Below are 12,535 nucleotides of genomic sequence, written 5' to 3'. Positions count from 1 at the left end.
CTGCACAGCACAGCAGGGCTGGGGGCATGATCCGCAGGTGACATGAGGATAGAAGAGAGAGGAAGGAGAGTTACAGTCTATGTGGAGTGTGAGCAGGCTGTGAGCTCACGGAAGGAACACTGCTCACAGCCATAGACACGGTAAGTCTCTGGCTGCAGGCAGTGCTGCTGCTTTTACTGGAGGGATCACTAAATCAGGGACTTCCCATTGCAGATCAGGATGCAGAGAGTCTGTGTTTCTTTATTATGAAAATGACTTGTTCCATATGAGGGCTTCCCCCCTCAGGGCAGGGGCCTTCAGCTGCCACAGCTTCTGCCCGGGGCAGGGGACTCACAGATTCACTGCATGCCAGAATGTTTCTAAGGACACTGTGCAAGAGGAGAGACAAGGCAGGGGAAGGGAAAGGACTGGAGGCAGAAATCTAGATGGGGCTGTTCACTTAGAACACATCTCTGAGACTCCTGATTCACACTATTCTCACTCATTCTGTGAACAGTCACACAATGTGCATTCAGCCTCTCCTCTCTTGAAGGATAGAACAAAATTACAATACTGTTGTATTCTCCAGACATGAATAATGAAATTAAGCTGCAGTCGGGCAGCTTTCTCTAACAGAAATGTAATGGCACGTAGGATGGGACTGGGTGCTTTAAAAGCAGTTGGGTTAAAGACAGGGAAAGAGATGAAAATATCCAGGGAGATGGGATAAGATTAAAAAATGAGAAAAATATATAAGCTGCATACTCGTCTTCTGCTTATGGAATGCTAAACTTCATGAAATTAAATTGAAGTTATGGAGCTAAATGAACATTGTGCAGAGAGAAAGAAAAAAAAAAATTATAGCAGAAGGAGTGCCTCTGAGAATGATCTTGACATTATCTTCTGCACTCTGCACAGGACTCCCTGCCCAGGAACTGCAGATGCCCAACAGCAGCTCCATCAGCGAGTTCCTCCTGCTGGCGTTGGCAGACACGCGGCAGCTGCAGCTCCTGCACTTCTGGCTCTTGCTGGGCATCTACCTGGCTGCCCTCCTGGGCAACGGCCTCATCAGCACAGCCGTAGCCTGCCACCACCGCCTGCACACCCCCATGTACTTCTTCCTCCTCAACCTCGCCCTCCTCGACCTGGGCTGCATCTCCACCACTCTCCCCAAAGCCATGGCCAATGCCCTCTGGGACACCAGGACCATCTCCTACTCAGGATGTGCTGCACAGGTCTTTTTTTTGTTGTTTTTGTTTTCAGCAGAGTATTCTCTTCTCACCATCATGTCCTATGACCGCTACGTTGCCATCTGCAAGCCCCTGCACTATGGGACCTTGATGGACAGCAGAGCTTGTGCCAGCATGGCAGCAGCTGCCTGGGGCACTGGGGTTCTCAATGCTTTGCTGCACACTGCCAGCACATTTTCTCTGACTTTTTGCCAAGGCAATGCAGTGGATCAGTTCTTCTGTGAAATCCCCCACATCCTCAAGCTCTCCTGCTCAGATGCCTACCTCAGGGAAGTTGGGCTTATTGTGGTTGGTATTCTTGCCTTATTTGGGTGCTTTGTATTCATTGTTGTGTCCTATGTGCAGATCTTCAGGGCCGTGCTGAGGATGCCCTCTGAGCAGGGACAGCACAAAGCCTTCTCCACGTGCCTCCCTCACCTGGTCGTGGTCTCCCTGTTTCTCAGCACAGGCATGGTTGCCTACCTGAAGCTCCCCTACATCTCCTCCCCATCCCTGGACCTGGTGGTGTCATTTCTGTACTCGGTGGTGCCTCCAGCAGTGAACCCCCTCATCTACAGCATGAGGAACCAGGAGCTCAAGAATGCGGTGAGGAAAATGATGCCCTGGTCACATTTTAGCAGGCATAAACTTCACATGTCTCAACAAGTGACTCAGTTTGTACAATAACATACTTACGTTCCTTACTGATTATAATATTTATTTATGTTTATCACTTCTTTTTTCTTTGCTGTTCATATATATGTGTGTGTGTGTAATTATCATTAGTGGTTATCACGGTCCTACACATATGTTTGGCTTCCTTCCACTTGTACTGAGGCATCACCGTGCTCTCTTTCTCCTGGAGCCCATAGGAACTCTGGCTCAGTGCTGACTTTCTCACAGCCTCCATGTTGCACCTCTGTGTCTGCAGGCAAATGAGATGCCAGCAGGCACCGTGGAGCTGATATAGGCTTGATTAGCAAATGGGATCAATGTATTAGCCGGTTGAACAATATATTACTTTAGCAGAAGGAATCAGAGTGTGCTCGTCGTAAAACTTCTGTGTTTAGCTTTGACTGGTGTGTGAACAGCCCTGTTTTTATCAATGATCCTGTTTCACAGAAGCTCTGAAATCACTTTTTTGCCTCCACCAGGTGCAAGGATTTGTTCTTGGGTTTGATATAACTGTTTGCACTTACACCAGACCAAGATAGAAAGTTGTTGATTGTGGCAAAACAAGCAATGGAAGTTTGCCAAACTGGGGGGAAAGAGCTAAAAGGTGAGCCAGGGTGCACCATGATGAAGAGGAAGATGAACTAAAGGGGAGGAAGTAGGTGCTGTGAGAAGGAGGACATGTGGTGTCAGGGGCTGTGCTGGGGGCCCATCTCTGTACCACTGCACGCATGCTGCCCCACACAGTGCCTGCACTGAGCTGCCAGGGGCTGCCTGTGGGGCGGTGGGGCCGGGCTGTCCTGCAGAGGGGAAGGCACACGGAGCCTCATGCTGCGGGGCTGGGACCCCAAAATCAGCCTGGAACTCAGCGCCCAGCTGCGCTGTGCTCACCTTGCCTGGCTCCCAGGTGCCCCCTGTGCTGCTCTGTCACTGCCCCTCTACAGGACAGGGGAGAGAACACATCTCAGCAATTCCTGGGTTGAGGCACAAAGCGTTTTATTCTTTCTTTGCTTAAAACCCAAAGACAACAAACTGTGTGTGTCAATGGCTACATATCAATGCAGGGTTTTTTGTTGTTGTTGTTTGTTTGTTTTTTTCTGCACACTTGGGATCAGCGATTGAATTCTGCGTCCCTTTCACGTTAATATATTGTTTGAAACTGCACCTAACCCACAACACATTTTACTGTTATTCTATATAATATAAATTATTTCCAACACATACATCTGCTCACTGTTAGTTAGGATTTCACATCCTCTTCTTCCTTACCTATTTACTCTAATCCAAGTGATATGCCATGTTTCTATTTAATCTTTATTGTCTCATGTCCTGACTTTTTTTCCCTAATATTTAAGAATAACTTCCCAAATTACCCCTGTGCACAAGTTGTTATTTCTGTTCTTGTTGTCAGACCCAGTCTGTTGTGTCACTGCAGCTCTGGTAATGATTCCTTTGCTGAACTCCAGACCATTCCAATAACAGCTCTCTGGGTACTGAAGGGAAGGTTGCTAAGTTACAGAAAGACACTTATCTACCAGGTGCCACTTGTAAGCAAAGAATCAATCTAATAAACAATTTCTTCGTGTGTGCTGCAAAAAGATGTGTGTTTACTATAACACAGCCTTAGTCCTAGGATCTACAATGCTTTCTTTAGCTCAATATTACAAGGATCTAAATGAGAAATCAGTATTTGCCCCACAGTTCAATACATGTCCTGGTTCTTTATGGTCAGAATGATAATGTGGATGCTTTGTCAGTACATCAGTTACACAGAGTGGTACAGAAATCTCCCTGCACTTTTGGAAGTCCTTTGGCATGGTCCCACATCACTTCCTTATCTCTGTGGAGAGATGTCTGAGATGGATTTGAAGGGCAGAGTGTTCATTGGATAAGAAATTGGTTGGAAGGTCGCAGCCAAAGGACTGTGGTAAATGGCTCTCTGGGAAATCGGCTCCACCGGGTGGAGGCTGATCACAAGTTATGTCCACAGGGGTCAGCCTTGGGACCAGAGCTGTTCAACGTCTATCAGTGGCATGGATGATGAGACAGAGAGCACCCTCAGCAAGTGTGCTGATGTCACCAAGCTGTGTGGTGCAGTTGGCATGACAGAATGAAGGGGTGCCATCCAGAGGGACCTGGCCAGGCTTGAAAAGTGGGCCCAAAGAAACAGCATGAGGTTCAACAAGATCAAATGCCAGTTTTTGCACTTGTGTCGGGACAATCCCAGGCATGAGGGTTGAATTCCTAGAGAGCAGCCCTGAGGGGAAGGACTTCAAGATGGTAGATGAAAACCTGAACAGGAGCCAGTAATGTGTGCTTGCAGCCTGAGAGGCCAACTGCACCCTGGGCTGCATCAACAGAGAGGTGGTCATCAGAGCAAGGGAGGGCACTGTCCTTCTCTATTCAGCCCTCAGAAGGCCCCATCTGGAGCATGATGTAAAGCTTTTAGAGAAGGTCCAGAGGAAAGCCACGAGGGTGATCAGAGGGCTGGAGGACCTCTCCTGGAAAGACAGGCTGAGGGAGATGGGAGAAGAAACAGCCTGGAGGAGAACACATTGCAGCCTTCCAGTACTCACCGAGAGCTCAGAAACAAGATGGAAATCAACTTTTAACATGGGCAGATATCACAAGGTACAAATGTTTTAAATTACAAGAGTTGAGATTTAGATTAGAGACTGGGAGGATCTTTTCAGAGAGAGGGTGGTGAGGTCCTGGCTGTTGTGATTTCGTGCTTTTTTTTAATGTCAGTATTCCACACCAAAACATCATGTGAAGCAGTGGGAGTTAAAGAGTTAGCGTTCTGGTTCCACTTGCTGCCTTTTATGGGCATTTTGAGCATTCTGATGGGAGGGGAGGGGCAGAATTCCCTGGAGCACATGGTGTGAAGAGGAAGATAGGTGGAGATCCAGACTGCACCACAGTGGCTCTCCCTCAGGCCCCACTCAGTTTGCAGCAGAGAAGGGCATGTGCTTCCCTTGTACTGTCGTGGGGACTCACACTTTGGGCACACTTTGGTTCAGTAGGATTTAGTAAATTACCATTCCTCCTCAGATCGTTGCTGTTGTGATCCATTTGTTAAACCCATCTACTAGCTCTCGGCCCTTCCACCTCTCCCAGAGTGCGTGGCCTCCCTGGGGCCTCCCTGCACCACCGACATCACCAGAAAAGTCCCAGGTCTGGTTCGCTCCTCTGATTACTACCCATTCTTGATAGTTCAGGTAAGCAGTGATGAAATTGTTCAGGGAAGCCTGCGACCGATTCAAAAGGATTTCAGGGGTTAGGGCGAATGGCTGAGAGAGTGGCTTCACAAGTGGTATTTTTCTCTCTCCTTCTTCTGTGGTGGTGAGGGATGCAGAGCAGTCTAGGAAATGGCAGGCTTTGAATAAGTGGCAGAAAGGTTGGTGCCACCACAGAACTATGGGTTCTTTGCCCATGGGGAGGACGGAAGAGAAAAGTGGATGTGAATTGAGAGCAAATCTAAAGAAATGTGTGTGTAAAAACCAGAGTGAAGTATGGGTAAAGCACGTAGAGAAGTGTGAATAAAGCTGGACTAAAGTGTGAATAAACTTGAAGTGTGAGCAAGACCAGGAGCAAAGTGTGGGTAGACCAGGAGTAGAGCGTGAGTACACCCGGAGCAGGGTGTCAGTAAAAATCGGAGAAAAGTTTGAGTAAACCCAGAGTGAAGTGTGAGTAAACTTGAAGAAATGTTTCAGTAAACGCTGAGGAAATGTGAGTAAAACACACACACACACAAAATGTGAATAAACTCAGAGTAATGTGTGAGAGAACTTGGAGTAAAGAGTGAGGTGGGCATTTCAAGGATCCCTGCATTACATTTGTGATACTGTTGGGTGGGGAGGTGCAGCAGAAGTCACCTTCACAAAAGGAGAGCGAATAATCCAAATTCTTCTGCAAGCTGTTTTTGCTATTAAGCGAGGCAAAGTGAATGGACCTGCCCAGGAGATTCAGTTCCTAGGTATAAAGTGGCAAGATGGGCGTCATCACATTCCAGCAGATGTGACCAACAACATCACTGCTATGTCTCCACCCACTAGCAAGAGAGAGACACAGTCTTTTCTGGGTGTAGTGGGCTTTTGGAGACTGCATGTTCCAAACTATGGCCTTATTGTGCACTTCCTTCATCAGGTGACGCGGATGAAAAATGACTTCACATTTCAAAAGCAGCAGGCGTTTGAACAGATTAAAGAGGACATAGCCCGTGCCATGGCCCTAGGGCCAGTATGGCTGGGACAGGATGTAAAGAACATCCTGTACACTGCTGCTGGAGAGAAAGGTCCCACTTGGAGTTTGTGGTAAAGATCCTCAGGAGAGACCCGAGGATGCTGCCTGGGATTTTGGAGGCGAGTATACAGAGGGTCCAAAGAGTGCTACACTGCAACTGAGAAGGAGATCTTAGCTGCATATGAGGGGATTCGGGCTGCTTCTGAAGTGGTCGGTACTGAAACACAGCTCCTCTGGCACCTCGACTGCCAGTGCTGAACTGGATGTTTAAACGAAAGGTTCCCTCCACCCATCATGCAACTGATGCCACTTGGAGTAAGTGGGTTGCACTGATTACACAACGAGCGCGGATGGGGAACCTCAGCTGATTTGCAACCCCTGGTTGGATAACAGTGAAACTGACACTCAGTGTCCAGACACAGGCATCAGTTTAATGTGAATCTGTGCACTACAGTTATCTGTAAGGTACTGGCACTTCTACACTTATTTCCATGTGCAGCTACACCTTGTGATGTTATAAGAAATCAAAGTAAGCCTTGTGTTACTTGACAACTTTGTGAGAGGAAAAGAAAGAAAAGGGAGTGACAGAGTTGGGGTGGGGGGGGTGGGGGGGGGGGGAAGACAGAGAAAGAGATCACAGGTCCTGGTTCCAGCTTTGATCCAGCAGAGAGAGGTGGGGGGTCCTTGACTTGTAAGCGTGCTTGTCCCATAGTTTTGAAGCAGTACAGTCTCCAAACAGGACCTCAAGGATCTCTCTGGTGTCCTTCTGTGGCTCCTAGGTTTACAGGTGTGCCATCCAGGGCTGTGAGTGAGGTGGCAATAAACAAGCCCATCAAAAACAAGTTTGCAGTCACAACATCCTACAGCATGATGGGAACGTTTTGGGCAGAGCAAGGCTGTCTCATTTTTCACAGGATTCCCTCCTCCCCAAGTGTCCAGCCTTCAGTCTGTTGACATGGCAATGCTCTTCCAAGCCTTTGAGACAACTCCAGGCACACAGCAGGCAAAGTGTTTTTTGTTGGTCTGCTACGTAATGCAGGACCTGAGGGCTGACACAAGTGCAAGGAGAAAGGAGAACAGCGTGCAAAGGTGGTGCAAAGAGAGCAGCACTGAAAAGTGCACGTCCTGCTGCTGCCCATGGCCGTGGCTCCAGGGAAGCAGCAGCACAACTCCAAGGCAGCAGAGAGGGAGCGCCCAGCGGGCGGTGAGGGGCAGCCCCACAGACACCAGGGCTGCTGCAACGTGTGGCATTGGGCTCTTGGTTCCTGCAGCCCTCCTGTGTGCAGGGCTGCTCTCTGAGATACAGATGATAATCTACATTTTATTTTTATTATTATTATTTTAAATCTACTCAAACAACCAAGTGCTTGAAGAATAGTAAAGATTTAAGGAGTAAGAAAAAGAAATGTACATGGGAAATATCAATTAATAATATTATTTAAGTGGAGTAAAAACTATTGCAATAATTAAAAAAAATTAACAGCGAAAAAAAAAAAAAAAAAAAAGAAATATTACATGATGCCATTCCCAGCTTTTCTTGAGTTTGTGGTAATCATGTGAAGATGATGAAGATATAATTAATGCTGAAAAAACATACATAGAAATAGTTTCTTGAGGACAACCTTGAGCTCCCGGTTCCTCATGCTGTAGATGAGGGGGTTCACTACAGGAGGTACCACTGTGTATAACAGTGCCAGCACCAGGTCCAGAAATGGGGAAGAAAGTGATGGGGACTTCAGATTGGCAGATATACCAGTGCTGAGAAACAGGGAGACCACGGCCAGGTGAGGGAGGCACGTGGAGAAGGCTTTGTGCCGTCCCTGCTCAGAGGGCATCCTCAGCACGGCCCTGAAGATCTGCACATAGGACAGCACAACGAAAACAAAACAAGCAAGAAAGATTAAGGCACTAAATATGATAAGCCCAACTTCTCTGAAGTAAGAATCAGGGCAGGAGAGCTTGAGGATCTGGGCAATTTCACAGAAGAACTGATTGATGGCATTGCCTTGGCAGAGAGGCAGGGAAAATGTATTGGCAGTGTGCAGCAGGGAATAGAGAACCCCAGAGCCCCAGGCAGCTGCTGCCATGGTGGCACAAGCTCTGCTGTCCATCAAGGTCCCATAGTGCAGGGGCTTGCAGATGGCAACGTAGCGGTCATAGGACATGATGGTGAGAATGAAATACTCTGCAGATATCAGAAAGACAAACAGGAAGGTCTGGGCAACACATCCTGCGTAGGAGATGTGCCTGGTGTCCCAGAGGGCATTGGCCATGGCTTTGGGGAGAGTGGTGGAGATGCAGCCCAGGTCGAGGAGGGCGAGGTTGAGGAGGAAGAAGTACATGGGGGTGTGCAGGCGGTGGTGGCAGGCTACGGCTGTGCTGATGAGGCCGTTGCCCAGGAGGGCAGCCAGGTAGATGCCCAGCAAGAGCCAGAAGTGCAGGAGCTGCAGCTGCCGCGTGTCTGCCAACGCCAGCAGGAGGAACTCGCTGATGGAGCTGCTGTTGGGCATCTGCAGTTCCTGGGCATGGAGTCCTGTGCACAGTGCAGAAGATAATGACGAGTCAAGACCATTCGCACAAACACTCTTCCCACTGCTATACAGAAGTTTTTCTATGTCTATGGATAATGTTCTTTTAACTCCATTACGGGAGTTTATTTTAATGAGCTTCACCGTACCTTAATAAGTAGAAGCTTATGGGGCTCTTATTTCCTCTCTTTCTCTGATCATATCTCAGCTGCCTGGATATTTTACTCTTACAAGCCATTTCCATGTCTCATGTCTTTACCTGTCTGCACACAGAGTTCCCATCTCAACTTTTGTGCATTCAAAGTTCTCTTAAAGAAAGCTGCCTGTTTGCAGACAAAGTGCATTGTTCCCGTCTGCTTAGAATTACGATAATTTCAGCTGGTGCTGTCCTTTGGGAGAGGAGAAACTGAAAGCACTTGAGGACATGATTCATATAACAGCAGAATGAGAAATGTACAATTCAGGATTCTCAGTGCTCATATTCCACAGCTCCTTTCAGATTTCTGTCTAAAACACTTCCTCTTTCCTATGTACAGAAAATGGAAAATCCCTGCCTTCTCTCTCCTCTTTCAAAGTGCCTTCGGAAACAGCCTACAGTGCAGTGTAGCTGTGATCCCCCTGCCCAGGCAGCAGCTGTGGCAGCAGAAGGCCCCTGCCCTGCCCTGCCCTGCCGGGGGGCTCCTTCCCCTCACACATCTCCCCACAGCTCCCTGGGCAGCTCCCTGGGCAGGCTGAGTGCTGAGTGCTGAGTGCTGAGTGCTGAGTGCTGAGCGCTGAGTGCTGAGTGCTGAGTGCTGAGTGCTGAGTGCTGAGCCTAGCAGGCGGCAGAGTCCCTGGCCCGGCACACAGCCCCTGGGGCACAGCAGGGACCTGCTCTGCAGGACAGCCCTGGGCATCCGGCTGCAGCCCCGGCTGCACAGCCTGCAGCCGTCCTGGGACACGCAGCCCTCAGGGCTGTGCTCTGATGCTGCAGCACGGAAGCCCTCAGTTGGAGCAGGTCTTTTTCCATGATAAAGAAACAGAGTTTGCAGCCTGATCTGCAATGGGATGTCACCAGCATAGTGATCCCCGCAGAAAAAGCCACAACATTGCCTGCAATGAGAAATTACCTTGTCAAGGGTTGTGAGCAATGCTCCTTCAGTGATCTCACAGCCTGCAAACGTACCTCACAGCCTGTAAGCTCTTTCCTTCTGTCCCAGTCACCTGCAGATCATGCTCCCAGCACTGCTGTGTGCTGCACAGGAGCTGCTCCTGGGCACAGCTGTCTCTCTGCTGTGCTGCCCACTACTATAAGCTCCCTGTGTCCCAGGAGCCCAACCCAGCTCAGCAGCAGAGAATGTGATTTCCTTCTCTCCCTGGAGGTATCCATGGCCCTCCTGAACTGAGAGCTCCTGCAACGCAGTAGGGTCATAGCTACAGAATGTACTTCAAAGTCAGCTCAATTAATCAAAACATCCACTGGATTCCGAAAGCACAGTTGTTCCTACAAGAAGAAATTTTATCATGAGAGAAACAAATGGCAAATCTGGAAATGCTCCATTCATGACTTGTAAATGCAGTCGTAACATCACAGAACCATAGAAAAATTTTGGCTGGAGGGGACTTTGAAGATCACCCAGTTCTGGTCCCTAGCCATGGCCAGAGTTGCCAAACACCAGATCAGGCTGCCCAGAATCTCATCCATTCTGACCTTGAATGCCTCCAAAGATGGGTCATCCACAGCTTCTTTTGGCAACATTTTCCAGTGCCCGTGTGTAAAAAAATGTCTTCTTAACATCTAACCTCAGTCCCCTTTTAAATTTAAAGCTATTTCCCCTTGTCCTGTTTCTATCAGGCCATCTCACCCTAACACTAAGTTTAGGCATTTCATCTTCAGATGCAAACCCTGGGGCTGAAATGGGATTCTGTTCCTCACAGGATCATGGGAGCCAGAAGTCCTCTTAGCTGAGTTCAGGTGTGCACAGTGAGGTGTCTGTGTGTGAGCCCCTCATCTGAATCCATGCTCTTTATTCAACAGGGACTGCACTGCTCACACACACACACTCAGGGATGACCAAGGTGCCTGGGGTGATCCTAGCTGTGCGCTCGTGCTTGTAAACTGTGGTGGAAAATCTGTGAGACAGACAGCTCCTTCCTGAGCATCAGCTGAGGGCCAGAAGGGAGGTATTCGTGGCCATCCTAAATGCCACCACAGCCCTGTGCTTGGGGCACCCACTGTGCCTTTTGCACCTGTCTCCATGGAGCATGTCGTGTTATTCTGCTGACCAAATGGATGAGCTCAGAACAAGAGGCAGATCTTTCTCTCTGCTCCATCTGTGGCATAGTCTGGAGTTCAAGGCATTACAAAGCTATGACATATCTACAGTCTTTCACTCATGACACCTTACTAGTTTGCTCTGGACTCCTATGAGAGTGGCATCAGAAGAAGTCTAGGGTCATGCCAGTTCCCAGTTCAGAGGAAGATGGCAAACACTGAGCTAATTTTAAAGAAGAGGAAGAAAGAGGACATCGGCAATTACAGAGCTGTCATTCTTACTTCAAAGGCTGGTAAACATATGGAGAAAATGGTGCTGAGAGTTCCTGAAAAGAACTTGAAGGACAATTCTGTCATTGGCCCAGCCAACACAAGTTCATGAGGGGAAGGTCCTGTTTAATTTAATGTCCTTTTATGACAACATCACCCATTGAGTCGACCAAGGGAAGACAGTTGAGGTTATCCTTTAGGATTTCAATAGAGCCTTTGATACTATTTCTCACAGCATACTTCTGGGCCAAATGTCCTGCATTCAGCTACACGGAAACATAATGTGATGGGTGAGCAGTTGGCCAATGGGTTGGACCAAAGGATTACAGTAAATGTGGTTCCATCAGGCTAATGGACTGCCAATAGCAGGGTTCCCTAGTACTCCAATTAAGGGCACTTCTCTTTATTGTTTTCATCAATGACTTGTATGCAGGACTAGATGTTTTGAGAAAGTTTGCTGATGATACCAAGTTGATTCTATGAGATTGGAGAAGACTTACAGAGCGTTGTGGACAAGTTAGAGAACTGGGTAAGCACCAATTGTAATACATGTAACAAGAACAAGTGCCTGATTCTGCACCTGGGTAGGGGCAACCCTGAACATACTGACTGAATATGGGACACTGGAGAGCAGTTTGACTGAAAGGGATTGGGGGTCCTGGTCAACATCAAATTGAACATGAGTCAGCAGTGTGCCCAGGCAGCCAGGAAGGCCAACCATTCCCTTGGGTGCACTGTGCATGGCATTGCTAAATGTGGAACTGAGGGGGGATTTTCCTGATCTGCTCTGCACTGCTGGAGCACTGGAAGCATTTCTGGGCACTGCAGAACATAAAGGACATAAAACTATTGGGGACTGTCCAAAGGAGGGCAGAAGAGCTGAAAGATCTGGAGTTCGACGTTTCACTGGGATTGACTGCTTGTTCAGACTGGGCCCTTCTCACATCCCACATCCTGGCATGAGACACACTGCCCACATGGGACTTGGGCCTCACGGCATCCTTGCACCCCATGCAGAGTCTGGCAGCTGCTGTGCCCTGGTCTTTCATTTGACATCAGACAAACCTCCATCCCACTGCCCCAGGAAGGGTCCTGAGCCAGCAGGAGGGACACGATCTCCCTGCCAAGGCTCTGGGGATCAGGCCTTGGCCTTTCTGCTTCAGAAGACAAAGGAGGCTTTGCTCAGCATCACAGCCACCATCCCAGTGCCTTGGTCTGCCTGCAATCATGGCTTCCAATTATCTGCTCTAACAAGTCCCTGGGGAAGCTGGCTTGTCAATGGCCCTCAGTGGGGCCCATTAATACTCCAGGAAACTTCACTGTTCCTTCTGACTTTGTCTTCTTGAGCACTTCGTGCAATC

General features: G+C 48.5%; 2 protein-coding genes across 2 annotated transcripts; one reads left to right on the top strand and one right to left on the bottom strand.

The window, feature by feature from the left end:
• Positions 1 to 920: 920 nt before the first annotated feature.
• On the top strand, positions 921 to 1,895 carry LOC149914561 (olfactory receptor 14A16-like). Its single transcript, XM_090126427.1, has one exon. The coding sequence runs from the start codon at positions 921 to 923 to the stop codon at positions 1,893 to 1,895; it is 975 nt and encodes a 324-aa protein (XP_089982553.1).
• A 446-nt stretch (positions 1,896 to 2,341) lies between these two features.
• Positions 2,342 to 8,632, bottom strand: LOC149914560 (olfactory receptor 14C36-like). The gene is made up of 2 exons (XM_090126426.1): positions 7,720 to 8,632; positions 2,342 to 2,466 (listed from the first exon to the last, which is right to left on the bottom strand). Exons 1-2 carry the CDS (start codon positions 8,630 to 8,632, stop codon positions 2,342 to 2,344), a joined length of 1,038 nt encoding a protein of 345 aa, XP_089982552.1.
• Between the last annotated feature and the right edge of the window lie 3,903 nt (positions 8,633 to 12,535).

Source organism: Phasianus colchicus, chromosome 29, assembly GCF_987193195.1.
Source record: "Phasianus colchicus chromosome 29, bPhaCol1.hap1.1, whole genome shotgun sequence".
In the NCBI taxonomy this organism is placed as follows: domain Eukaryota; kingdom Metazoa; phylum Chordata; class Aves; order Galliformes; family Phasianidae; genus Phasianus; species Phasianus colchicus.
Note: the sequence above shows the minus strand (reverse complement) of the source record. Positions and strands in the feature narration are given on the sequence as shown.